Source organism: Musa acuminata, chromosome BXJ1-1, assembly GCF_036884655.1.
Source record: "Musa acuminata AAA Group cultivar baxijiao chromosome BXJ1-1, Cavendish_Baxijiao_AAA, whole genome shotgun sequence".
Lineage (NCBI taxonomy): Eukaryota > Viridiplantae > Streptophyta > Magnoliopsida > Zingiberales > Musaceae > Musa > Musa acuminata.
The window spans coordinates 2,737,024-2,763,541 of NC_088327.1; the positions used below are offsets into that span (position 1 = coordinate 2,737,024).

Sequence of the window (26,518 nt, forward strand, 5' to 3'; positions counted from 1 at the left end):
TTTATAGTGATGGAAGAGAGAGAGAGAGAGAGAGAGAGAGAGAGAGAGAGAGAGAGAGAGAGAGAGAGAGAGAGAGGATAACATACAAAAAAGAGCACCCAAAAAAAGCCACCCTACTCATGGCCATGGCCACATCATCTTCATCTTTGAGGTAATATGTGGTGTGGGGGTGTATAAGGTAACATTGGATTGGATAAGACACGATATAAAATTTGTCTGTGTAACCTTCCAATTGAGAGAACTGAATGTGTGTAAATGAAGGTTAATTGAATGTTGTTCAAATGTGAGAATAATACCAAAAAGAAAGGCTTAAACCCCTCAAATGCTGAGGTCTCATTAATTGCACATTGTAGGAAGAGAAAAATGTGTGTGCATTCATGTGGTATCTCTATAGGAGGTGTAATATTATTTTCATTTTGTCTTCATATATAAAAGAAAGAATAGAAAAAATTATTCCTACTGAGTCCAGGTTCCCCTGGCCTCTCAATCATGTAATGCAGTCATTTAATGATATTGAGATTTTTTTTTGACATTTATGTCTATTTGATCCAATTTTTTAGATACAGTAGTAGGTTGAGATTTGATTTTGGGTACCAAAAGATTTGGGATTAAATGAGTAGAAAATTGGATCTAGGTTTCGATTTGATGATATTATAATTGTTTTTTTCTTAAGGTACCCACATCTATTCAATTTGCATATATTATGTTCTTATATCTTTTATGTAAGTTTGATACATGCTAGTAGACTAAAATCCATGACTATTTTACCCATTATAAAGTTTATATTCACCATTTTTTTATCTTCAGAAAAATTTATCACCAAAGCCGAAAGGATATCAGACACAACGACACCAGAGATTCACACAATAACCTATTAAAAAAAAATTCAAATGTATATCGTCAGGTAGACGAACATTATATAACTCCTGTATAAATGGGAGGGTTGAGATAAAGAAGTCCAAGTCCAAGATATTGCATAACCTGGGTATAATCTTGAAAAGGTGTAATATATATATTCATTTTAACTCTACAATGTAAATAACCAGGCCGCGTTAAGAACACAATTGGAATAACCCACACATGATTCTTAAAATATACTTGTATATCACACCCGTTCTTTGGAATTAGCAAAATAGAAGAGTCAGATGAACAGGTTTGATCGGGTGCCACGAACACGGTCGCTCCCCCCCTCTTGATGTGCTTGTTCTTCCTACATCTGCTGCCGACCGGAATGTTCCAGGGCGACACCGTGAGTTTAATGGCATTTGCTTCCTTGTGGAAGGGCGCAGCTGCCAGAGGCTGCAGTCCTAGTACTAGCAGAACATAGTACCCAATGAGTCGCACTGAGGGTATCTGAGAGCTTCTTGATCTTGTGTTAATGGCCTTTCCATAATTCTAACAGCAGTGGAAGTTCTGGTGCTCTTGGATCATATTTTGCATGTTGGTGCTGGTACTGTAAGTTTTGCTGTGCTTCTGTTGATGACGCAGCTGCTCGAGGTAGTGATGGTGGTATTGTCTTCAGGAATCAGAATGCTCTTGTGCATTCGCTACAAGAAAGAGAACGAAACAAAAGTCTTAGGATTTGAGGGCTAGATATGTGTATAATAGGCCCTCAAGAAAGGTTTTCTGACATGAGCTAGCAAACAGAATAAGCATAGTATTTATTGGTGTTGATAGCTAGAAATTAAGATGAAGATACAGGCAGAGACTAGTGAGTTACAGATGCAACATGTGCTTGTGTGGAAGAAATGGCACCAATCTAAGGCCATTGATTGATTTATTTTTACCGAGTAAAATTAAGCCCCTCTGTAAGCTTGCTTCTTTCCATGACATCATGAGTCTAAGAAACAGGCAACAAATGACGGATGGCATAAGGTTTACCATACAAGATATCAGCATGGCAGCATTATCTTAATGAGTCTTGAAATTGAACTACTTCATGGTACACTACAGCGGACACTTCCATCTCAATATGTCAGTGCCAATAGCAGCAAAGTCTAGTATTTCTCTATTATTCTGAATATAAGAGTAAGATATTGACAGTTCCGAAGCAATAGCACATGGATGATTAGGTTAAACTCCTTGTGCTTCTCTACTATAATATATCATGTAGATCACATTGTCTATATGATCGGTCAATAAGGAAGCTGGAAGATTAATCATACCAGATGCAAATGGATCTGTTGCAAGAACCATATAAGCCTCCAGGTAGTTAGATAATAGATTAATCTTTCATTCTGAACAGATCCTACAAGAAAATGAACATAAATTAAAATGAGGAATATTTGCCAGTGCGTATAATTGGGAGCAATCACTTTCCATTTGACCAATTACTAGAATTAAATAAAAGAGTGCTCACAGATTTAGAAAATTACCATGGAGTGGTTCGGCACTGAAACTTCCTGGCCTTCATGACAAATCAGGGAGAATGCTATTACTGTATCTGGAATGAAAATTTGCAGCATCATTCATCAAGTTCAAGAGATTCTAAGACCCAACCGAGGAACTTGAGATTGTACTGGTTGCTAAATCTGGTTTCAGCTTCATAAAATACCATGTTCTCAAGTACACCAGTTATCTCAACAAATATGATTCCACATCATGATGTGGTGATCACCACATTTATATGTTTTGGCGGCAGGTTCTGTCTTTTGGATGCTTAAATTTATTTATGCAAGCGACGGTTTGGGATCATAGCTAGCATCCAGCATCTCTAATTCCAAAAGTTCTAGCATTTCATATATACCTCTAGATTCATGGTGTGACCTATCTTCCACTATGAAGACATGCACATTTCCCTTTACCTTGATCCAGCTCTTTCCAGGTGACTTTTTCACACTGTTACTTTTCATCATCTTTCTTAGTCTTGCAAAATCATCCCAATGGCCAGAGGAAGCATAGATGTTGCATAATAAAACATAAGCTGCAGAATTTTGAGGATCAATATCTAGTATATTTTCTGCTGCTCTCCTTCCAATTTCCACATTATTGTGCATCCTGCATGCGGCTAGGATAGACTTCCACATCACAATATCAGGTTCAAAAGGCATTTGATCGATAAAATTTTCAGCCTCATTTAATCTACCAGCACGAGCTAGTAAATCAATCACACATGAACAGTGCTCTCTTGTAGGGACAACTCCGTGTTCAGCTTCCATCATTTGGTAGTAATATAGCCCTTTATCTACCAATCCAACATGACCACAAGCTGTAAGAACCCCAACATATGTAACATGATTTGGCTTAATGTCCGAACTTTGCATGCACATGAACAGCTCAAGAGATTCTTTTGCATACCCCAGTTGAGCATATCCAAGAATCAAGCTGCTCCATGGGAATACATCATATTTATCATCCATCAACTCAAATAACTTTCTTGCATCCCCTAGGTTACCACATTTTGCATAAGTGTCAATTACACCATTGCGGACCATTATGTCAACCTCCAGTCCAACTTTCATGGCATAGGCATGAACCTGATTCCCCATTTCCAAGTAGGCCAAGTCACCACAAGCACTGAGTATAGCATTTAAAGTGATCTGATCAAACCTGTAGTCCAGATTCTGCATGAGTTTTATGAACGTAAAGACTTCTTCAGGTTGGTGGTGCTGCAAGCATGCAGAAAGAACTGTGTTCCAAGAAACAATATCTCGATCCCTCGTGTCTTCGAAGAAATTGAGTGCAACGGACAGATCTGAGCATTTAGTGTACATCATAAGTAGAGCGTTAGAAACAGCAATATTTGTCTTCCAACCCATTTTCACTGAATAAGAATGGACCAGTTGCCCCTTTTGAAAAGAATCACAGCCAGTACAAGCACAAAGCAAGCAGCGGATGGTGATGTCATCAGGCTGCACACCTGAATCTCTCATCTCAGAGAACAATAACGTCACTTCATTAGATAGACCAAGAGAAGAGAAACCACACAATATTGAATTCCACGAAACTAGATCATGCATTTCTATTTCACTGAAGGCCTTCTTCGCACAATCTAGCATTCCACACCTAGCATACATGTCACTTAGTGAACACCCAGCAAATTCATTACTTTGGAGCCCAAACTTGGCACAAAGACCATGCATTTGCTCTCCATACTCTATTATACCTATATCGCCACAAGCACTGAATCCACTACCGAAATGGAACTCGTTGGGGCAGTGAACACCTGAACTGATCATCTCCTTGAAAAGGTGCAGAGCTTCCAGTTCATGACCCTGCTTAGAAAAGCCGGCAATCATTGAGCCCCATGAAATCACATCTTTCTCTGCAATCCTCTCAAACACAATAGCAGCATCGTCAATCCTATCCAACCTTGCATACATCGTGACGAGTGCGTTCTGTACAATACGATCTGCCCCGCTCTCCGACTTCAACGCATGGCAATGCAGTTGCTTTCCCAGTTCGACGTCGCCCAAGCCGGAGCCTGCTCTGACGACGCTGCCCAGCGCGAACTGATCTGGGTGCAACCCCGAGCGGAGCACCCCAAGATACAACTCGACGGCTTCAAGGTCCCTGCCGTTCTGCGAGCAGCCGGAGATCATCGAAGTCCAAGAGACGAGGTTCCTGTCGGGCATTGCGTCGAACAGGCGGCGGGCGTCATCAGGCGAGCCGCATTTGCCATAAGTGTTGAGAATGTGGTTGTGGAGGACGACGTCGGGAGGGGCGGGGGAGGCGGATAGGTGACGGTGGAGGAGACGGGCGTCGGGAAGGGATCGAAGGTGGGAGCAGGCGAGGAAGAGGTGGGCGTAGGTGGAGGGGTATAGGTGGAGGTGGGGAGAGGGGGGTGGGAGAGAGTGGAAGGTGCGGAGTGCTTCTCGGTAGCGCTTCTGCTTGCAGAGGCTGCTGATGAGGTCGTTGATCTGCTGCTGCTGCTGCTGGGATTTGAGGGTTGGGATGGAGAGAGACGGTGGCAGAGAACGGAGAGAAGAAGACGCCGTGGAGGAAGTTGAGAACAGCAGCCGTTGGCAGTGTTTGAATCCGGCCGTCATTGTTTACAGCTCTTTTTGCGATGTGCATATGTTTGTTATAATGAAACCAAAAATGGGGGGGTCAAATTAGCCTCCTTTTGCTCTCTCTCGAAATATCCGAATTTATTTAATATATTATTATTATATAAATAATATATCTCAAATTTAAATTAACATCTAAACATCATATATATATATATAATTATTTATTTATTTAATATTATTTCTTTTTTGTAAGAAAAGATTTCTTATCAGACTGCATTGCTGCAAACATTGGCAATATATACATATATTTATGCATTGTTCAAAGGAAAAGGAATAAATTCATGAAACAAAGTTCAATACAAACTTGATGCTGGTTTCATGCATGTATGTATGTATGGATATATTTGAGACTGCATTGTCCTCCAAGTGTTTCAGAGTAGAGTAGTTGTCTTCCTCATGCCTCGGCTTTTCTTTATCTTCAGGTTTGGTGGTTCGACCGTGCCTTCTTCCTTCTCTTCGTCGGTGCCCGCTTCTTGTTCTGAGGTCGCAGATTGAAGCTCCTTAGTTATCATCCCCGGAACGATGAAATTAGTAACCCAGTAGATGGACAACAGCAGGGCACTGCAAAAGTGTGCAGATCGAGATCTGCTAAGGTCACACATAGCCGAAGGTGTTGCCAATCGCTGTGATGTGGAACAAACACTGGTTACCTGATCGGAACGAGGACCGACAAGTCACCTGCTGCTGCTGGGGAGGTGGCAGCTGCATGGAGACTGTTGCTGAGAGCTTGCTGAGTGGGAGATACCGCAAGGAAGAAAAGGTTATGTCTGTGTTTTGGTGACCTTGTTAGAAGGAGAAGCTGTGCACTTCTTCTTGGTTTGGCGGAGTGGTGACTGAGGAAAGAATGGGGTGGGAGAGAAGGGGATGATGGGCAACCAATTGACTCCATGGCTATGGAACTGCAGGGGGTTTGCTCTGTTTTTGGTGCAACCAGTTACAGTACTGTGGATAACGTTTGCTAGCTTTGAGTGGCTGCAGAGTGTCCTATCAGCAGAGTAAGGATTTGGGTTGCGCTGCCACTGTGCCGCCATTACAATTGACTGTGACTAACTTGAGATTATAAATAAATATTGTTATTAATCTGAAAGCAAATTTAGGAGTTTTACTATCAGGCATTAATTGGCTTAGAGGTGATAAAGTTGCTCATTTCTTACCTAAAAGATAAAAGATTCCAATCATGGAAATAATCAATCTATATATTAAAGATAAGATTGCGTAAGATTTTGCTTTGATGTCACAGTTTAAACCAGAGAAGAAGGTAAGGCTTGATGTGATTTATATCGAGAACAATTAATACAGCAGAAGAATAAATTGCAGGTTGTGACCCAAAACGCTTGCAGCTCGAGATCATCATGAGGTGCAGTCTCGAAAGTCTTTTTCCTCTATCCGTCACCACCGTGGCGGCAGATGCAATTGGCAAGAAGAGACCGGTCGCAGTTGAGCTCGAATTAATGCCCCGGCCACCCTCCACCACATGCAACGCCTATTTAAACCCAGCCCGTGCTGCAGGCTCCGCATCACTACCAATCCCACGTCGACTGTGCTGAAGATGGCCAAGCTCTTCCTCCTCCTCCTCTTTGGCGCCCTCGTCTGCTCCGCCGGTGCCAGGAAACTCGCTAGCAAAGCGCCTTTGGAGGAGAAGAGCTGGTTCCACAAAGGTCGTGGCCATGGGGGTGGCTCCGGCGGAGGAGGTGGATACGGTGGCGGAGGTGGTTATGGTGGTGGAGGTGGGTATGGTGGCGGCGCCGGGCACGGAGGTGGATATGGTGGTGGAGCTGGGTATGGTGGCGGCGGCGGGTATGGTGGGGGTGGAGGAGGAGGCTATGGAGGTGGAGGTGGTGGTGGACAAGGCGGAGGCTACGGAGGAGGAGCTGGCGCTGGCGGTGGGTATGGAGGTGGTTCGGGTTATGGCGGAGGATATGGAGGTGGCGCTGGAGGCGGTTACGGTGGCGGTGGTGGGTCAGGCGGCGGCTACGGCGGAGGAGCTGGTGGCGGTGGACACCCATGAAGGATTCCGACGATGAACTGCGTTGTGTGTCGCTTTCATTGTATCGTAGTACGTATGCTTGTCGAGAATAAGTTGCGCAGCATCAGCATGCATTACTTCAACCGATGATGGCTTGCCCTAATTATATTTTGTGCACGATGTAATATTTGGTTTGACATATACCAATATTATTGCTAGATCAAATCACAAGTTATGCGACAGATTATCTCAAATATATATTATATTTGAACGAGGAACAATCAGAATTTATTGCTCATTACATATAATAATTTTTATTAACAAAATCATATAAATTCATAAAAAAATTTAAAAATATGTATGTCTGATAAAATTCTTATTATTTTCTCCGATAATAAATCATTAGTTTAACTGAATATATATATATATATATATATAAAGATTTTTTGGGCGAGAATAATCAAAATGAGATTTATTTTTTCTAAAGATAAAATTATATTAACTAAACTACAGAAATACAAAAATAGCTCAATAGATCAAAGTGCACAAAACTGATAAGTTATGTGACAGATTATCTCAAATATATATATTATATTTGAACGGTGAACAATCAGAATCTATTACTCATTACATTAATAAAATTATATAAATTTATAAAAAATTAAAATATTTATGTCTAATAAAATACTTGCTGTTATTTTCTCCAATAACAAATCACTAGTTTAACGGAATATATTGTTAGGATCAACAACAACGACACTAAGAGGGAGTGAATTAACGTAGTAGAAAAAAAAATGAGAAAAAAAACCTTAGTTCCATTAAAATGGTATTAAAAAATTATTTTGAATCAAATAAGTTTATAAGAGATTAAGCTCTGGTAGTACTATCACTTGACAATAATAACTGTCGGCGATACTATCACTCAGTAGGTGATACCATCGCTTAGACCACCTGGGAGGCTAAGTCTCAAGTGGTTCCATCGCTCACTCTGGATGGTGCCACCACTTGATAAAGTTCAACGACCTATTTGGACCCTGAATTCGACCCAAACCAATCCAATTATGGGCCCAGTTGACCCTTAATTTGGGTTGGCTTCGTACACTCGCATTGTTCATTTGGGTTGGCTTCATACACTCGCATTGTGTTCACATGTGAAATCTAAATTAGCCTTGTAAGAGAGAAGATGTCAAAAGTAGAATCCCTTTAAACTTTTGATATCTTTTTGTCACTCAATTCCATCTTTAAAAGGACCCATTGATGCACAATGCATTAACTGCATGTCCTCTTTTGTGTAGCATGGCATGCACAATGCATTCCTAATACATTAGTGAATTAAAATTAATGTGAGAGTTGGAAGTTGTTCCATGATATTTATATTGTTTGAAGTTCACCTTATAGTCTTTACTTTCCTTCTTATATCAATAGTTGGGGGTTCATGGTAGATAATTTTCTTTAAGATTAGTCTTTTGATTTGTGATGATTGATCATTCAATCAAAACTTCACCATGGCCTAAATATACTTTAGGCCATTCCTCAGGAAACAAATCTATCTCATCACATATTTGAGCCACTTGCAATTGCTAATAAACATGCATCACTTCTGTTGACTATTGTTGGTCATAGCTGGATAGCATTTCAGCACACATTATTCTTCAAGTGATCATTTGATCTCCAGTCACTTCAAATTTTTCGTTCTCAAAGTAGTACAATGTTCATCTCAATGAAATCAAATATGCATGAGGATTACTACATATTTGATGCGTCAACGTGGAAGTAATACCCGTAAAAGCTTGAATTTAATGAGAGTGATCGTCTCTGAGCTGTCGGGGGGATTCCAAGTTTGACTCTCGGCCACCGGAGAAGGGTTTTAGCATCAATGCTTCGACTACCTTCTCAACTGTTCAAACGCGGCTACGATATGGCACCATTAAATGCCTCCATTAACACTAACTGCAAGTGGTGCAATGGGGGCGATGGACTCTCTATCTTATCTTGTCGTGCTTGGTTTGCCTATATAAGGAAGACGATGGCCTTGACATTGAGACATCGAGCTTTGGTTTGCGTCTCTTGTGGAAGGGAGTGAGCCATGGCTGCCTCCAACAAACGTAGTTTGCATGTTGTGCTTTTTCTTCTGCTTCTTGGCGTTGTCGGTGAGCTGAGTTCGACTGTTGTTGCTGATTTCGATGGTCCTGCGGGGTTCGGCCGGGGCCCGTTCGGACGTGGCTGCCGCTTCGGTGGGTGTCGTGGTGGTGGACTAGGCGGCGGCGGCGGGTTCGGCGGAGGAGGAGGTGGCGGCGAAGGTCATGGTGGAGGATTTGGAGCCGGAGGTGGTGCTGGTGGCGGCGCTGGTGGTGGTGTTGGAGGTGGTGGAGGATTCGGGGGTGGAGGTGGCGGGGGTATAGGCGGTGGAAGTGGATCCGGGGGAGGGTTTGGAGCCGGCGGAGGCGTAGGAGGTGGTTCTGCAGGAGGTGTCGGAGGTGGTGGAGGATTTGGCGGAGGTGGAGGCGGCGGTGGCGGTCTTGGAGGTGGAAGTGGTCATGGTGGAGGGTTCGGGGCTGGTGGTGGTGTAGGCGGCGGTTCCGCTGGTGGAGTTGGAGGCGGTGGAGGTTTCGGTGGTGGCGGCGGAGGCGGAGGCGGCATTGGTGGTGGAAGCGGTCACGGAGGAGGGTTCGGCGCAGGAGGCGGAGTCGGCAGCGGTGGTGCAGGTGGCGTGGGAGGAGGCGGAGGCTTCGGCGGTGGAGGTGGAGAAGGCGGTGGCGGTCTTGGAGGTGGAAGCGGTCATGGTGGCGGGTTCGGGGCTGGTGGTGGTGTAGGCGGCGGTTCCGCTGGTGGAGTTGGAGGCGGTGGAGGTTTCGGTGGTGGCGGCGGGGGCGGCACTGGTGGTGGAAGCGGTCATGGCGGTGGGTTCGGCGCAGGAGGCGGAGTCGGCAGCGGTGGTGCAGGTGGCGTGGGAGGAGGCGGAGGCTTCGGCGGTGGAGGTGGAGGTGGTGGTGGACTCGGCGGTGGGTCTGGCCATGGAGGAGGGTTCGGAGCCGGTGGTGGCGTAGGCGGCGGCGCAGCTGGTGGAGGAGGCCTTGGAGGTGGCGGAGGCGGTGGTGGAGGCCTTGGGGGAGGGCACGGGGCTGGTGGCGGTTTTGGGATAGGTGTGGGAGTGGGAGTTGGCATTGGCGTCGGCGGCGGAGCTGGAAGTGGCGCTGGCGGCGGCGGTCGACATTAAGTTATGTGCCCCATATATATGTGTGTTGCATGACCATGTGTATCATTCGTTCACAGTTTACGTTCCCCTATGTCACGAGTCAGTGTTTGCGACGTTGAATGGTTAAGCTATTTCACGTCGCTAAGCACTTTGTGTTGTGTCTTCCACTATTTATCTAAAATGTAATCTTTTTCTTAATAAGGAAATGTAGGAGTTGTGTCACAGCCAATGAAATCTATTAAATAAAACAACAAGAGATACTTATTTCTCCTCATCTAAACCCGAAATAATATAGGATTATATCATGTGCTGGAGATGAGATGGACTATGTTTGACTTCAACATCAATACATGAGCAAGATCTGATCTTTATATCGATCTGTGACTGATACACGATAGTTAAGACCCTGGATTCTTGTAAACGGTCATATCTAGCAAAGATTCATCTTACGATATCATACATACTATATCACTGTCGTGGCACGATCTTGCTTCGTTAATGCTTGAACTTGGCTGCATCATGGAAGACGCGCGGGCTTCCATCAACCTCGACCGCCGCCGCCGCCGCTACCACCTCCCTCAGCCCCACCTGATGACCCATCTCCGCCTCCTCCACCCCCTCCGCCGCTACCGCCGGCACTTGCGTACCCTCCACCGCGTGCCACCACCCCTCCGGCGCTCCCGACTCCGCTTCCACCTCCCGATGCTCCACCGCCGCTGCCGCCGCTCCCCCCACCGCCTCCGAGTCCACCTCCGCCGCTCACGCTGACGTGCCCATGTTCAACGCTGATACCAACCCCGGCTCCTCCACCACCACCGGCATGGACACTACCATTGCGAGCACTCACCGCACCAGCTCCGCCGACCCCTATCGCGACGTCCACCCCACCTTTTCCGACGTGGATCCCGGCTCCGACGCCGGCACCACCCCCGGCGCTAGCTCCACCACCATGAGTGGTACCGACGCCGCCGCCCACTCCGGCGCCAATCGCCACGTCTGTTCCCGACCCGTTATGGCTTATGCCGATCCCAAACCCTCTACCGCCGCCGCCGCCGCTGCCGGCCTTCAGGGAAAAGAGCTGACTTTCTGCATGGGCTTCGTCCTTATCATTCAGTCGTCGTGCATCTGGTGTTGAATGGAGATGTAAGATGCACAGGAGGACCAGGACGAGAGACCACGGCAAAGCCATGGAATCCGTACGCAGTCTGATGCTGTGGTGGTCTATTTCCGTTCGAGTGGCCTCCCTTTATAGAAAGGGGAACGGGATCGATCGCTTTACGTCTTCATGGCCATGGAGGCGCTTGTGGGAACGACTCCAAAGTAAAGGATGGAAAGAAAGGTGCTTCCACACCCAAAAAAGAGCCATGGCGATGGACGTAAGAGTTGTAGTGGGTTTGGAAGCAGGGCTTTTAGGATTCGGAGCCCGCCTTTAGCACACTGGAAGTCAATTCCTATCTAACCTCGAAGGGACTTTAATGGCTGAAAGGATTGGCATGAGAAGGAAACGTCTCCGGGAAGGTGCAAAGCGAACCGCGTTGATGGAGACACCGGCATATTCGTCCGTGGATTTGTGGCCACCTCAAACGAAGAGAAGCAATTATTTGGCTAAAATCGGTTCCAATATGAGTCCGAATTAGGTGAGAGTCAAACATGGATTGCGGATTGGGATAAATGCAACTGTGCAGAGTGAGAAGGGGGGACATTAGGTATCTTACGTTATAGAGCAAAGGTAAAACTTAATAACAGAGTAGAGTATTTTAGTCAACAGAGTAGAGTAAAGAGATCAACTATATGAGGAAATCTCTACTCGAGAAAATCCTCTATTATCAAAATTAACCATTGGATGACACTCTCACTAATTATTTTTATTACAGCTTTTTGTTTAAATACCAATTGTATCCCACTTTTAAAAAATTTTAAATCAATTTAAACCTAAATGACTAATAAATCAATTGGATCAACCGTCCTCCCCTTTCCATTCCATCTTCGCTTCCACCTTTTCGTCTTCCCTTTTTCTATTGATTTTATCCTCTTTTCTCTCCTGTGGCTTCCTACTCCTCTCACTCCAACTCCATTGTCGCCTCCTCATATTGAGCACATGGTCCATGTATTCAGTCCATAGTGGGCTTTAATAACCTACCGCCTATTTTAGTCATAACTCTTCTCTTTTAACCTAGACAAGATAAAAAGAGCTCAACGATGACTGTGGGTGTGGTTGAAAAAAGGAAATCACTATAGCGACAGTTAAAAGCAGAGGAACAAAAGGAAAAGAAAAAGGAAAGGATACGATGGCAATGTAGAAACTGTTCTCAATTATCTAGATAATTTTCTAGCCTCAAGTTCAATCAGATTTATAGCGGATTCTTACTGTGATCATGGAAGAAGAGTTTGGATATTATGCATTGTGACATAATCCTTGTATCCTTGTTATTCTTTTGTGATTGTTACTAAGGTTTTGGGCAAGAGATTTAAAGATTTGTGTGTTCATTAATTCTATAGTAGATTTATTTTTCTGGTTTGCCCTATGATTTTTTTTCTTTTGAGTTGGATGAGTTTTTCATGTAAATCTTGTTGTTTTGTGTGATTATAATTTTTATTTAATGTTTTCACTGTGTTTTATGATCCGTTACGAACTAAGTGTTTTTTATCCCATCACCTCTCCCTCGTCTGCTCTTTCTCTCTCCTCCTCCTTTATTAGAGGAGATAGTAGAGTGAGAAAAGAAATACATATTGAAGATAAAGTGGGAGCAGGAGGAGATGAAGATGAAGTGAGAATAGATAAAGTGGAGGAGATGATGAAAAGGGGCAAGAGGGTTAATTTGAGAAAAATGAAGGGTGTAATCTATGACTTAATTAAATCAAATCAGATAGTCAAGATTTAGTTGACTTCTTAAAAAACTGAGTCAAATTTAATCAAAAAAATAATCCCTTAGTAAAACCCAAATTTGCATTTGAAGTATTTGTGTTCTTACCAAATAATCCAAATCGAGCAGTGGAACGATCTCAGTCACTTTGGAATAAAGACACAAAGTAATGAGACCAGTGGAGACTCATACTCTGCAAAGTTGGAAGAATCTCTATAAAAGTTGCGAGATGCCTCAACATGCGTCCTCCATCCAACTTCACAACTCTCTTGCCCTCTCTCTGTAACTTATACGGCACCATATCTTACTCAGATTACAATTGGATTTCTTCATCATATATCTCTCCATGACCATACAAGTGTATGTTTAGCTCACATGGCAACAAGCTGTCTTATGTTCATAGGATACACATACGGCACAGATCCATCAAAAGCGGTGCTTGTTAGTCTCCCAGCAGTAGCCTCTGTTGGGTGAAAGAGATCCCAGAAGATATGATCCTTCCTGTTGGAGCAATAGCTTGAGATTGGCAGGCAAGCGATCTTAGCATTCAGATCACCCAGCCCACAGCAGGCGGCCTTCACTTCGACAAATCCTTCAACACAAGCAGCACAAAGGGTCAGTCCTACTTCGAAGTCGCATCCATGCAACACGAACAGATCGGTTTATGCGTGTTCATACCATAAGCATCTGGATTGTTGATGTACTCGAGCAGTGCGGTGTAGGTGTCGAAGTAGGAGTAGCTCAGATCGCTGAGTTCTTCTGACATTTCCTGCAGCAGGGAAGAAGCACCCTTGTTGTACTGAACCGAGAGGTAATTGGCTTCGACACTGCACTCCCTGGTCTTGTTCTGATGCCTTTGTGCTGGGCAGCAACCGATCGGTCCCGTGCCGATGAACACAAACTTGCGTGCGCCGAGATTGTATATCCTCTGATGTGAAGAAAGGAGAAACACGAGTGACTCGCAATAGGAAAAATCATATGCAAGAAGCTAACTGTATGCTTTGTGAACGCTGCTTACCTTTAATTGTCCTCGCAGCGATGAGATCAGCGAGTCAACGAACTGCTGTGGAGGGTTCTTGAGCTTGTTGGCGGAGCTGGACTTGACGTAGTTGAGTATGTCGTTGCTTCCGATGACCAAGGCAAAGACGGAGTTGGACAGATGAGCTTGTGTTCGAGCACTGCCTAGCTGCTGAACTAAGGCTGCGTATACTGAAGAATAGTAGTCTATTTGCTTGTTGAATGAGATGCATTGGTCCTGTCACACACATAGTTCATGTTAGCCATTGGAAGCAAACCATTTCATGTTCATGGATTCATCTCTTACTTTGTTGGTAGAATCCAGGACTCCACCACCACCCGAGGCGAAGTTGACACCGCCGAGGAACTCATCGGTGTTGTTAGAGCTCGAGGGTATAGAAAGGTAAGCAGGAGAGGTCGGTCGTCCCAGTTTCTCAGCTGCCGCATTAGAAGTACAGATTAGAATCGTAGCATTGCTATGCACTAAGATAAGCTTCAAACTTGGAAGCTAAATCGAAACTTAATTCCTACGGTGAACAGGAAAGCCTCCCTAATTAGCGTAAGTGCAATCAAAGTCCATATCATTCCTTGTCTATAGGACAGATGGAGAACACCTGGACGCATTATTTCCTCTTCTTTGGTATACTATCAATCATAACTCATTCCTCATTTACTTGACGTTGACCTTTCAAACATCAACTTGACTCACTAAGTTGCAATATTCATCTTATTATTGTCTTCAAGGAATTCAATTCGGTTTAGAGCGTCAGCATGGATCAGTTTCCCATCCCTTCTGTATGCAGCTTGGATTTCCAGTGTAGGATGGAACTCAAAACTCATGCCTTGGTCACCTTACACACGATCCTAATTCGAGAGTAAATACGTCGAACAGATGAAGAAGCAACATAAGCCACCGAAACAGTGGAGTGGAAGTGGGGTGTGGTACCGAGGAAGTCGGCGGAGTTCTTGCCGTTGCTGAACCGCCCGGTGGCCTTGTGGCCGGGGAAGTCGACGCCGTTGTGCGGGAAGTCGGCCTTCAGAAGGGACAGCCCCAAGTGGTTGTTGTTGCCGACGTCGGCGAGGGAGTCGCCGAAGACATACACCGCCGAGACCTCGGTCTGCGCTTGACAGCCACCGTACCAGCAGCACAGAATCACAACGACGGTCACCAGCGTGGAGGAAGACGAAGAGGCCATGGTATGTGGGAGGATCCTTGGAGGAGATCAATTGAATGATCCCTGCAGGAGGTGGCTGTGGCGTGGCTTTAAAGACGTGGCAGAGCAGAGGGTGCGTACGTACATCCCTTTGGAGCGGGGAGGAAGTGGTATTGAACGCGGAAAGGACCGGGCCCTTCCATGTTCTTGTCCAGCCACCATGGTTTCACTTCCTTTCACACTGAAACGGTGGAAGGATGACGAAGGTGATAGGAGAACCAAGTCGCTTTCTGCACGGAATGAGAGACAGCAAGACTAGTTTACGGTGATGAGACTTTTTGGCATGTGGAAAAGATACCACTGGACTCAGTTTCACTGTATACAACCTGTTGGACAAAGTAATATAATTGTCTTCAGTACTGTGATGATCTATTGGAAATCGTGTCAGAATCCGGAAATAAATGATTGCACTTCACGTCATACATAGTAAATTAAACCTGTGGGGACTAATTTGCCTGAGAGGAGCTCCACGAAGAGAGCAGAGCGAGAAATGTGAAAGGGAAGAGGGATTTGATGGTCGGGAAGATTAGAGGGAGACTTATGAGAGGGAAAGGAAAGGGATGCCATTAATTAATACATCCCTTTCATGGCAGCTCACCTGCATGAGAGGTTTGGAAATGGCTTCCACACCTGACCAAGAATAGATTCTGAATGGGTATCACTTTCACAGTTGTGCTCTGCACAACTATTAAGGAGATGTTCTTCTACGAGCATTGATTGCATATACACACATGGTGGGCTATCATCACACATTTCTATACGATTGGTATGTGTTAGCACAATCTATACAAAATCTCACCACTCTGCATCATTCTCTTTCTCTCTCTTTGGTTGTCCATCACCTTCTTCCCTCTTCCATTTCTCATTCAAAGTATGAAAGGAAGTAGCGTCATGGCAGCCGGAGAGCAAGACTTGGAAGAGTGACACCCCTTGTCGCGTTTAATGCCACTTTCCCCACTGCAAAGACGTACGTACACCTCTCCCGAGTCCTTAAAGCCACACCACCGCCCCCTCCACGACTCATTCAATCCCCTCAACAGAGTATGGCTCCCACTTGTTCCTCTGCACTGGCGTCCATCGCCGTGCTTCTTTGCTACTGGTACGGCCGCTGCTGTCAAGTAGAGGCCGCGGTCTCGGCGGTGTATGTCTTCGGCGACTCCCTCGCCGACGTCGGCAACAACAACCACTTGGAGTTGTCCCTTCTGAAGGCCGACTTCCCGCACAACGGCGTCGACTTCCCCGGCCACAAGGCCACCGGGCGGTTCAGCAACGGCAAGAACTCCGCCGATTTCCTCGGTACCACACCTCACTTCCTCTCCACTGTTTGAGCTGTTTGTGCTGTTTCTTCAGGTGTTCGACAAATTCCCTCTTAAATCAGGATCAGTTGTATCAGGTGACTAAGCTGTATATTTATGCGTCCAATTGATTGGGGTGGGGTAGAGGGAACCTACTAATATCTAGTTTTGCCGGCCTGCAAATAACATGCCTCCTTCGACCAAAGCATGAGCTTGAGTTCTTTCCTGCAATGGACGTCGAAGCTGCATGCAGGCCATGCAGAAAGCAGAAAGGATGGGAAGCTGATCCATTCAAGACACTCCAAATAGAAGAAGAGCTTCTCAGAATGGCTTAACATAAAACCTGGAAGGCAACAATATGCTAAGACGAATAGTGCAATCTGGTGAAACATGTTTATGTTTCAGAGGTCAACATCAAGTAAGATGAAGTGAGCTGTAAATGATTGATAGTATGTTCGATACATGTCGGTCGAAGAATAGAAAATAATGCATCAAAAGTCAAAGTCTAGAGAGGCAGGTTTTCTCTGTGGAGGTTCCGATGACAAGGGTTGATGTGGCCATAGATTCAGGTCATTTATGGATTGTTGTGATCGGGTTCAGAGTATCAACAGAGAGGATTTGGTACTCTGTTTTTACGAGAGTTAGCTGTTGTTATAATCGAAAGTAATAGCATGAATCTGATTTGTGTTCCAATGTGGCAGCTGAGAGTCTGGGATTGCCGACCTCTCCTCCGTACCTTGCTATCACTTCAAGCTCTAACAACACCGATGTGTTCCTCGGCGGTGTCAACTTCGCCTCGGGTGGTGGTGGAGTCCTGGATTCTACCAACAAAGTAAGAGATGAATCGACTCGGGGAAGGTTGAATCCATGAACATGAAATGGTTTGCTTCTAATGGCCAACATGAACTGTGTGTGTGTGACAGGACCAATGCATCTCATTCAACAAGCAAATTGACTACTATTCCTCAGTATACACGGCCTTAGTTCAACAGCTAGGCAGTGCCCAAGCACAAGCTCATCTCTCCACCTCCATCTTTGCCTTCGTCATCGGAAGCAACGACATACTCAACTACGTCAAGTCCGGCTCCGCCAACAAGCTCAAGAACCCTCCACAGCAGTTCGTTGATTCGCTGATCTCATCGCTGCGAGGACAACTAACGGTAAGCAGCGTTCACAAAGCATCCAGTTAGCTTCTTGCATATGATTTTTCCTATTACGAATCACTCATGTTCCTCCTTTCTTCACATCAGAGGATGTACAATCTCGGTGCACGCAAGTTTGTGTTCATCGGCACGGGACCGATCGGTTGCTGCCCAGCACAAAGGCATCAGAACAAGACCAAGGAGTGCAGTGTGGAAGCCAATTACCTCTCGGTTCAGTACAACAAGGGTGCTTCTTCCCTGCTGCAGGAAATGTCAGCAGAACTCAGCGATATGAGCTACTCCTTTTTCGACACCAACACCGCACTGCTCGAGTCCATCAACAATCCAGATGCTCATGGTATGAACTCGCACAAACCGATCTATTCGTGTTCCACGGATGCGACTTCGAAGTAGGACTGACCCTTTCTGCTACCTGTGTTGAAGGATTTGTCGAAGTGAAGGCTGCCTGCTGTGGGCTGGGTGATCTGAATGCTAAGATCGCTTGCCTTCCAATCTCAAGCTACTGCTCCAACAGGAAGGACCATATCTTCTGGGATTTTTACCACCCAACAGAGGCCACTGCTGGGATGCTAACAAGCACTGCTTTTGATGGATCGGTGCCCTATGTGTATCCTATCAACATAAGACAGCTTGTCGCCATCTTGAGCTAAGGGTTTGTTTCCTAGTGTTTAGACTGTGGAGCCTCAAGTACATGGAGGCAATGTACGAAGAGCAAACTTACAGTATACTTCCTTCTTTGAATACCTCCTCCTATATGTATCGTTGAAATATATTAATATACATGATCTGTTTATGTCACAATCATCAATAACTAATGATAGCACTGACGCTAGTATGAAGTATATATTATTTCGAACAAGGATGACATGACCACTATTTGACTTCACCAACAATGGCTAAGGATTATTAATTGAGCAACGAGCTCAGCGCCAAGCAAGTGATGTTGTTGAACTCCACACAGACCAAATCATTAGGACAGAATGCTACAGAATCAAATGATGTGTTTTTAGTTTGCCGTGAGAATAACACTGCGCACGAGAAGAAGCGATGCAGATTGCCGGGGGGGAGGTGGTTCCGATTTCAACCGAAGAATCCGGTCCGACTCCAGACCGCGTCCCGAACCCTGCTCATGTCCCGGCCCTTGAGCGTCCGGCCCACACCTTCGAGCACCGACGTCGCCACGCTCCTTCCCTTCTCCCTCGCCAAGTACTCGTGCGGCGGCACCCACCCACCCTCTTCCTCCTCCTCCTCCCGGCCGAGCCACCCCACCGGTCCCTCCGGCTCGACCCGGAGGAAGCTGGGCCAGACCGGCACCTCCATCGGCGCCGAGGCCGCCACGGTCCGCCGGGGAGCGCACCCGTCCTCGAGGGCGAGAGAGAGCCCACCCCCGGGCCGATCGACCCAGGGGCGAGCCGCCCGCGGGGCCATCTCGGTTCGTCGCCAGCCGGTGTCGTCATGGCCGCCGCCGTCGGTCGAGGACCAGAAGACATCATACTCGGCGAGGTCCGGAAGGTCCGTGCCGGCCCCGTGGACCGGCGGCGCCTCCACGCTGCCGAGGAGGCGTTCCGCCCTCTCCATCGCGTGTGATTCCTCCCGCACCGCTGACCGGGAGAGCCAGCCTCTCCTTATACTGCGAGTGGGGCGTCCACGTAGGACCCGGCTCCCCGGGGCTTGTGGGGCCCCGCCCCACGTGGGTACGCACTGGACCTCATACGATAGGCGGTGTGGGATCGACAACTGGACGTTGGTACGGGTCCCACATGGAAGATCTCAATCATGCAACGCATCCTTAATTATCGTCACCATCATTATTATCATGTGGTCGGCTTAATTACAAGCTGGATTCAGATTAAACGCCATGCAGAGGGCGACTGTGGTGTCGATCGATGAGAGACCACATCGCTTGGTAGGGCGGCAGAGTAGGCGCTGTCCTCTTTGAACTCAACAAAAGAAGCTTTACCACCATCCAAATCTCCGACGCTGCGTCCTTCAATAATGGACCACCATCGGCAGGGCTGGACGCTGCTTTCACTGCGTTACTTACCACCGAGACGAGGGACCCACGACGGCCGACCGACCCGTGACGAGGGAGATGCGAGGGCGGTTAGGGTTGGTTCTGGAATCGGAATCTTAGCTGCCGCCGGACAGGGAGTGTGGATAGTTTAAGGGCGTCGGAGCAAAGAGGGGCTTTAGTTAAATGGGTTAAGTGCAGAAGAGTATGGGTACGACGGAATCATGGTGATATGGGGTGTCAGTATTATATGTAGAAGCTGCATGTGTATGTGTGCTGGTGTGCTCCATTTGGTGTCCACATTTTATTTTATGAGTGTTGCACACCTCATGCGCACGAGAGACGGCAGCCGATTACGGTGCAGTTTGTGATGATGTTTCTGAACTCCGCCAGTGGTTCTGTTTTGCTTCTTTATTTATTTATTTACAGTGGAAAATATGGATCATAGTAAAGCGAGATCCGTTAATTATACAAATACTTCATGTAATTAGTTATTTTTAGTATTTTGATTCTTATATTTTTAAAAATTATATAAAGATTCTTATATTTATGAAAAATAAAATATTTAACTTTATTTCTCTTCATATTCTGTTGACGAAAATACCACACGATTCTGTCTCATATCGGTTTATAAAGTGAGGAGAAACGAAGTTAAATATTTTACCTTTATAAGAATAAGAATCTCAATATAATTTTAAAAGTACAAAAATTGAGATAGTAAAAGTAACTAATTACAAAAAATAATCTATAATTAGTTTCATGAAAAATAGAGTTTAATCATTTATTTTGTAATAATTATTAGATAATATAAAAAATTCACTAGATTATACATGTTTTACATTATTAGAGGGTTTATTTTTTCTAATTACGAGTATAGATTAGGGGTAAATCTTATGTCATCATTTTTTATTTATGTTTAGTCTCTAGATTTTACTTTTTGGGATTAAGGTATCTTCCAACAAGGTGGTACCAAAGCCTAAAAAATTATGAGACGGTTAGAGTATCAATAAGGTACCTTATCTTATTATAGTTTGTTTCCTCAATTCTATGTGGAAAAGGATTGATTCAAGATACAATTTTATTCTCCGCAAAGGAAAGGAAGATGCATGATTTTTTTGTTTCTTAAAATTTAGAAAAAAATATTAAAAGGATGAGCATACAAATCAAAAATGAAAAATGATGAAGATCAACATAAAGCACATAAGAAACTCACAATGAGATTATTAGAGTTGACAAGTATTTTATTTCTAGAAGATAAGGAATCAATTTCTTAATAAAGAAAATAAATCTTATGCATTATGATTTTGTTATTCACACACATGAATCTCTATACATTGGTGGGAAAGAACACTAGACAAGACTTTTAGTATTTTTAAAAATTCTCTATAAAAGATCTAAAGGGATCGAAAGAATACGTCAAATAAGATTTATGTAAGATGATATATAAGATGATTTATGATTGAGTCGAGGCTAATTCAAAGGGATATAATTTGATTACATATGATGAAGAATTTGATTTTCTTTGTAATTAAATATTGAATCAACTTTTCTAGTTTAAATTTTATTATTGATATTTAGAATTTTCTTTTCGCATCGAGATATTCTCTCTCTATATATTTTTTTTTATTTTTATTTCGAAAGATATAACTTTTATTTTTTCTTTTACGAATGATAAATGACGAAGGTAGGATTAAATTAAGCTGAAAACCATGCCATAAAATCAAAATCTTAAGCTCATTAAACTATAGTTCAATAACTATTGATATAGTCTGACTCTCTTTAATGTTTTTATAATATAAAATTAATCCCTAATTGATTTTTATCTCCCATTGATGAAACCTCTTTTTTTCCAAGACAACCTTTTTAAAATGCTTGCATCATCTAATGTAATTTCGAATTGTTACAATTTACAGTAGGGCACAAAGTCCTAAAATGTTTAGGATTGGGCTAATACCTACATCTTAAGGAAGCCCAACCCAATGCTCGTTTTAGGTTTTGGATACGTAGCAAATAGTGGTGGGATACATAACATCACCAAATTACTTTGTCTAAGCTTGTTTTTGGTTTGCAAATATCAACATTTATCATTGTTGATACGTTGCTTGGATAATCTTTCATATTTGTTTCTTTAACGCTATCAGACATGATAAATGCGACTCTTCGATACACATGTTAATAATATTTTCGGGATTAGTGGTAGAAAATTCATCCCCATTTATTAGAAAAAATAATAATTTGATTTGATAAGTTTGATATTGAGAGAAAAAGAAGAATGAATTTGAGTTCACAAAGTTGATGGTTAGGTTTTGAGCCATTAACCTATTCAAAGTTCTTTTTGTAAAATATTTAGTCTAATATAATAATTTTTTTAGAAAAAACCATTCATATGATTAAGTCTCTGAAGGATATATCACCATTGAATGAAAAAAAAGAGAAAAAACTCAATCGAGATATTTGATGTCATGGATAGTAGCATGATTAGACCGTCGAAACAACATGGTCGGTGATTAATGAGATGATATTAATTTTTATATTTGAGAAAATATCTTTAGTTACTTGGCAACTCTAATGATATTAATTTTCATAGGATAATAATTAAGCACTTACATTTCTTTCTGTCGGTCGATGAACGAGCACTATAGTAGTCCTAAGAAAACCAAGACAATTCAATTAACATGAAGTGGTAGCATACATTGTTAGCCTAAGTTGACTCTACACATGTAATGGTGGGGAATCCTCTCTCCCTCAGTGGGAGGAGTCCTTTATGGTTCACCACTCTCCCTCCCATGCAATGTACGGACATCATTATTATACTCCGCAATGTCTCTTATTCAAATCAATTTTTTGATTTGTAAATTAGTTGACTTGGAAGCACATTGTAATAATAGATGAGTAATATAATGGGTTTTAATCAAACCTTCTGACAGGGTGAATATTATCTTAGGATAATCATCACATCTACATCGGATCTCAATTTAATATATCTAATATTTCTATATTATATTATGGACTACACACTACAAATAGGAGCCTCTCCCAATTGAATGTTTATTACATATTACATTTGATCCGATTCAAACATTGAAGGAGGTATCATTGGGTATGCCTCTTATATAGGTTAAAAATTAAATAAATAAAGAAAAAATTTCTTGATCAAGATGGAATATCTAAGACCAAAAAAAAAAAATCTAATTCAGGAGGAAGCCACCTCCGATCCAAGTCTTTTAGAAGCACAACAAATGACTTTCATATTTCTTGAAATTTTGATTAGGTCAAATCAACTTTGATACATCGGGCTAATGAGAATTTAATGATAAACCTTATATACATACACACATAAATGATATTGTGACTCTCTAAGGCCACATTGACGATCACACATAGTCAACATGTGTCAAATGGTTCGAGTAGTACACTAACACTATGTGACTACATGTGATTGACATCATGTGTTTCTAGCCTTGAGCAAATCAAGAAGTATCTCGGATTTGACGCATACAATGGCATTATCTCCATCGATCCTAAAAAAGATATATGATTATATCATGATTATTAATAATCTTGGAAGTAATGATTCTCAAAGTCACATATAAAAAGAGGGTTTTAAGTGTATTCCCCACGTACACTTTTTCCAAAAGAATTGTTCAACTAGAATCCCAAATCGACTTGACCATCATAGTGATACTTGACGAGAACATCCCCAACTTAGTTTTGTAATTTCGTCGCTTCCATCAGGGCTTTCCTTCTCTTCTTCCCCACATGACCCATCGTGTTATAACGTCGCTTGCACCTTTCTCAAGTTATTCTTGTCTACTTATCAAGATATGACAAAGGGGCATAATCGATCGAGCAAAAGCAATGAATAGCGAGGGACGAGAGGCGAAGGTTGATGATTGCAATGTACGAGGAGAACTCGATGACCAATGTGGTGGAGGCAATCGGGCAAAACGATGTATGAGAGATATTTACCATAGTACAAAAATATGAGCACAATACAGGTAAAATGAAAATACGGACATCTTCTGAAAAAATAAAAAAATAATTTTTTAAGACAAATCATCCTTATTTTTGTTACTTTTCTAAGGTCATTAAGAAAGTACGATCAAGCTATTATGCCTTTGTACCGAAAGCTGAAACTTCCCCGTTGATGCACTCATAAAGCGAGCAGAAAGTACAGTCGGAGAAGACGATGCACAATGACTCCTCTCTTTTTTCCTTTTACTGGAATCAGATCTACATTTCTCGTGTCCTCCTCTAACGCCGACAAGTAAAAGCACCCCATAAGGTGAGCTCCAAATCCATGGCACCAAACAACATGCAATAGTTCGCTACACTCCATACCATGGGGCCATTTGAGATGCCTTCACTTTTACCTCTCTCTCTCTCACTCTCTCTCTCTCTCTCTGAACAACAGCAAACCTGTGCCGCTGTGAGACCCAATGGAAGCTCCCCATTGTTTAACAGCCAATCATTTCCACACCTCTCTCTTGTCTGCATCATTTCACATGGGACATGCAGTCCCTCCACTGGCAGCTGTCTGCATTCGCCCCTCGTCTCATGAATCCAGCATGAGGCAGCCTGGATTTCCCCAACCTGTCTCTCCTCCACCACAGGGAAATAAAGCAGCTCTTCTTCTCATGTTGCTTGTCCATGTTCTTGTTGGGGTAATAGGAATGCAAGTGGCTTTTGCTTCACTTTCTGTGGTGGATGATAACATAATAGTTTCGAGTCCAGATCTGGAGTCTGACGATGCATTATAGATTTGTGCTCTCTTTGGACCAGTGAGCTCTGAGACCTACTGCTTCACCTCTCTTTCTCTTCTTGCTGGAGAGCGGGGATGGGTCTATGGCTTCCCTCGGTGGTCCTTCTTCTCTGCTCCGCCGGCTTCTTGGCTCTTTCTTCTGCAGCTCCGGCGAACACCTCGGCCTCTTTCTCGTTCAAGGAGAACTTCGACATAATGTTCGCGGAGGATCACTTCAGGACATCCCCTGATGGCCAAATCTGGTACCTCTATCTGGACAAGAAGACAGGTAAAACGTGTTCTTCTCCACGAGTATTCTCCGATCTGAGACAGCCATGTCTTAGCTATCCGCACTGTGAAACCTGGTACAGGTTGCGGGTTCCAGACGCGGCAGAGGTACCGATTTGGGTGGTTCAGCATGAAGCTGAAGCTCGTCGGGGGCGACTCCGCCGGGGTCGTGACAGCATACTACGTGAGTGACGGTAGGGAGAACAGCTCGGGATTGTCGGGAGAAGGGGACTAACTCGGGTGTTTCGTGAGTGCAGATGTGCTCCGACCTGGACGCAGCGCCGGATAGGGACGAGCTGGACTTCGAGTTCTTGGGGAACAGAACAGGGCAGCCATACACCATACAGACCAACGTCTACAAGAGCGGAATCGGCGGACGGGAGATGCGGCACACGCTGTGGTTCGATCCCACACAGGACTTCCACACCTACTCCATCCTCTGGAACACCCACCGCATCGTGTAAGCTTCCGACACCGCGTCTGAAAGCAGAGGAAGTATTGGATGGAGTTCATGTTGCTGTGTTTGATCCGATGACAGGTTCTACGTGGATAGGGTGGCGATCAGAGTGTACAAGAACAATGGGAAGCCCAACAACTTCTTCCCGAGTGGGAAGCCGATGTACATGTTCTCGAGCATATGGAACGCCGACGACTGGGCGACGAGGGGAGGCCTGGAGAAGACGGACTGGAAGAAGGCGCCGTTCGTGTCGTCGTACAAGGACTTCCACGCCGACGGGTGCCAGTGGAAGGACCCATTCCCGGCCTGCGTCTCCACTACCACCGAGCACTGGTGGGACCAGTACGAGGTGTGGAGCCTCACCGACGGCCAGCAGGAGGACTTCAGCTGGGTGGGGAGGAACCTGGTGATCTACGACTACTGCAAGGACACCGAGAGGTACCCCAAATTGCCGGAGGAGTGCCTCCTGTAGACGAAGGAAGACCGGCTGTCCGCAGCATATATGCTTTGGGTGCACCAAAGGAAGTCTGCAAACTGAAATTTTTTGGTCAGAATTATTATTTTGGTTGCTGGAATGTGACTACATTATTATGAATATTTAGAGCATAAATGGATTTATCATGTCTCTTTTATTGATCTGAATTGAATTATTAGATGGATATGTCATCACTATGATCAATCAATTATGGTTAGTGATGAGGATAGCAATTATGATAAGACTCGGCTGACGTCAGATGACGCCTCATGCCTCGGACGACGTGACAGTACCTGGTCAAATGGACCGGAACACAGGCCGAGGCGCATTAACACATGCTCAGGCTCGGTTCTTCATGCCATGCCAAACCAATGTCAGACGCAACCAGCCTGCCCCCTGCAAGCGGGGACATCAAGAAACAGTAAGCCTCCCTATAAATACCCTCGCACTCTGAACGAGCGGGGGGAGGAGGACGGAGGAGAGAACACACCAGGGAGACACCTCAAACTCTTCTTCTTCTTGCTACCCCCTCCGCCATCAACTGACCTGATTGTCGGAGGGGTCGGGTCGAGCCTCCCGACCCGACCTGTGTGCAGGACTGCAGACGGGGCGCGTGCCCAGCTAAGGAGCCCCCTCCCGCGGAGACAGTTGACCTCGTCCTGATCGGACCGCCGTAGCCGACTACCTCGGCGAACCCGAGGGCCGCACCGGGAAGATCCCGCCATCCGGACCCGAACCGAGCCGCATCGACCCCGAGGCCGGCCACAGCTCCAAGTTGTTTACCACAACAATTAGTAATAGGTGTCGAATAATTGTGAT

At 44.5% G+C, this 26,518-nt stretch overlaps 8 protein-coding genes across 9 annotated transcripts; 3 read left to right on the top strand and 5 right to left on the bottom strand.

The window, feature by feature from the left end:
• Window positions 1-995: 995 nt before the first annotated feature.
• LOC103980684 (pentatricopeptide repeat-containing protein At3g53360, mitochondrial) lies at window positions 996-5,017 on the bottom strand. 2 transcript variants are annotated; one of them, XM_065096412.1, is made up of 3 exons: window positions 2,376-5,017; window positions 2,166-2,248; window positions 997-1,547 (listed from the first exon to the last, which is right to left on the bottom strand). In XM_065096412.1, the coding sequence occupies exon 1, from the start codon at window positions 4,986-4,988 to the stop codon at window positions 2,670-2,672; it is 2,319 nt and encodes a 772-aa protein (XP_064952484.1). In that variant the 5' UTR covers window positions 4,989-5,017; the 3' UTR covers window positions 997-1,547; window positions 2,166-2,248; window positions 2,376-2,669. The 2 variants fall into 2 exon arrangements, with proteins under 2 accessions (XP_064952539.1, XP_064952484.1); XM_065096467.1 differs by lacking the exon at window positions 2,166-2,248 and having other exon boundaries at window positions 996-1,547.
• Window positions 5,018-6,511: 1,494 nt separating this feature from the next.
• Window positions 6,512-7,218, top strand: LOC135605911 (glycine-rich protein DOT1-like). Its single transcript, XM_065096548.1, has one exon. The coding sequence runs from the start codon at window positions 6,562-6,564 to the stop codon at window positions 7,018-7,020; it is 459 nt and encodes a 152-aa protein (XP_064952620.1). The 5' UTR covers window positions 6,512-6,561; the 3' UTR covers window positions 7,021-7,218.
• A 2,014-nt stretch (window positions 7,219-9,232) lies between these two features.
• Window positions 9,233-10,192, bottom strand: LOC135587871 (flocculation protein FLO11-like). Its single transcript, XM_065079704.1, has one exon. The coding sequence runs from the start codon at window positions 10,190-10,192 to the stop codon at window positions 9,233-9,235; it is 960 nt and encodes a 319-aa protein (XP_064935776.1).
• A 523-nt stretch (window positions 10,193-10,715) lies between these two features.
• On the bottom strand, window positions 10,716-11,363 carry LOC103980674 (glycine-rich cell wall structural protein 1). The gene has a single exon (XM_009397136.2). The coding sequence runs from the start codon at window positions 11,361-11,363 to the stop codon at window positions 10,716-10,718; it is 648 nt and encodes a 215-aa protein (XP_009395411.2).
• A 1,864-nt stretch (window positions 11,364-13,227) lies between these two features.
• Window positions 13,228-15,412, bottom strand: LOC135605957 (GDSL esterase/lipase At5g55050-like). The gene is made up of 5 exons (XM_065096628.1): window positions 15,002-15,412; window positions 14,363-14,493; window positions 14,057-14,293; window positions 13,717-13,966; window positions 13,228-13,630 (listed from the first exon to the last, which is right to left on the bottom strand). Exons 1-5 carry the CDS (start codon window positions 15,249-15,251, stop codon window positions 13,410-13,412), a joined length of 1,089 nt encoding a protein of 362 aa, XP_064952700.1. The 5' UTR covers window positions 15,252-15,412; the 3' UTR covers window positions 13,228-13,409.
• A 552-nt stretch (window positions 15,413-15,964) lies between these two features.
• LOC135606003 (GDSL esterase/lipase At5g55050-like) lies at window positions 15,965-18,528 on the top strand. The gene is made up of 6 exons (XM_065096705.1): window positions 15,965-16,236; window positions 16,310-16,565; window positions 17,266-17,396; window positions 17,488-17,724; window positions 17,815-18,064; window positions 18,151-18,528. The coding sequence occupies exons 2-6, from the start codon at window positions 16,313-16,315 to the stop codon at window positions 18,375-18,377; spliced, it is 1,098 nt and encodes a 365-aa protein (XP_064952777.1). The 5' UTR covers window positions 15,965-16,236; window positions 16,310-16,312; the 3' UTR covers window positions 18,378-18,528.
• A 7-nt stretch (window positions 18,529-18,535) lies between these two features.
• Window positions 18,536-19,321, bottom strand: LOC103978629 (protein S40-6-like). The gene has a single exon (XM_009394480.3). The coding sequence runs from the start codon at window positions 19,303-19,305 to the stop codon at window positions 18,808-18,810; it is 498 nt and encodes a 165-aa protein (XP_009392755.1). The 5' UTR covers window positions 19,306-19,321; the 3' UTR covers window positions 18,536-18,807.
• Window positions 19,322-24,250: 4,929 nt separating this feature from the next.
• LOC135606072 (probable xyloglucan endotransglucosylase/hydrolase protein 8) lies at window positions 24,251-25,845 on the top strand. Its single transcript, XM_065096882.1, has 4 exons — window positions 24,251-24,768; window positions 24,851-24,951; window positions 25,025-25,227; window positions 25,306-25,845. Exons 1-4 carry the CDS (start codon window positions 24,576-24,578, stop codon window positions 25,694-25,696), a joined length of 888 nt encoding a protein of 295 aa, XP_064952954.1. The 5' UTR covers window positions 24,251-24,575; the 3' UTR covers window positions 25,697-25,845.
• The last annotated feature ends 673 nt before the right edge of the window (window positions 25,846-26,518 follow it).

Coding starts and splice junctions, on each gene's coding strand:
- LOC103980684 (XM_065096467.1), bottom strand. CDS start 4,988: ATGACGGCCGGATTCAAACACTGCCAACGGCTGCTGTTCTCAACTTCC.
- LOC135605911 (XM_065096548.1), top strand. CDS start 6,562: ATGGCCAAGCTCTTCCTCCTCCTCCTCTTTGGCGCCCTCGTCTGCTCC.
- LOC135587871 (XM_065079704.1), bottom strand. CDS start 10,192: ATGTCGACCGCCGCCGCCAGCGCCACTTCCAGCTCCGCCGCCGACGCC.
- LOC103980674 (XM_009397136.2), bottom strand. CDS start 11,363: ATGGCTTTGCCGTGGTCTCTCGTCCTGGTCCTCCTGTGCATCTTACAT.
- LOC135605957 (XM_065096628.1), bottom strand. CDS start 15,251: ATGGCCTCTTCGTCTTCCTCCACGCTGGTGACCGTCGTTGTGATTCTG. Junction 14,494..15,001: donor GAACTCCGCCGACTTCCTCG/GTACCACACCCC, acceptor CTAATGCGGCAG/CTGAGAAACTGGGACGACCG. Junction 13,967..14,056: donor CGCTGCGAGGACAATTAAAG/GTAAGCAGCGTT, acceptor TCTTCACATCAG/AGGATATACAATCTCGGCGC.
- LOC135606003 (XM_065096705.1), top strand. CDS start 16,313: ATGGCTCCCACTTGTTCCTCTGCACTGGCGTCCATCGCCGTGCTTCTT. Junction 17,397..17,487: donor TCCTGGATTCTACCAACAAA/GTAAGAGATGAA, acceptor TGTGTGTGACAG/GACCAATGCATCTCATTCAA. Junction 18,065..18,150: donor CAACAATCCAGATGCTCATG/GTATGAACTCGC, acceptor CCTGTGTTGAAG/GATTTGTCGAAGTGAAGGCT.
- LOC103978629 (XM_009394480.3), bottom strand. CDS start 19,305: ATGGAGAGGGCGGAACGCCTCCTCGGCAGCGTGGAGGCGCCGCCGGTC.
- LOC135606072 (XM_065096882.1), top strand. CDS start 24,576: ATGGGTCTATGGCTTCCCTCGGTGGTCCTTCTTCTCTGCTCCGCCGGC. Junction 24,952..25,024: donor GGGTCGTGACAGCATACTAC/GTGAGTGACGGT, acceptor TCGTGAGTGCAG/ATGTGCTCCGACCTGGACGC. Junction 25,228..25,305: donor TGGAACACCCACCGCATCGT/GTAAGCTTCCGA, acceptor ATCCGATGACAG/GTTCTACGTGGATAGGGTGG.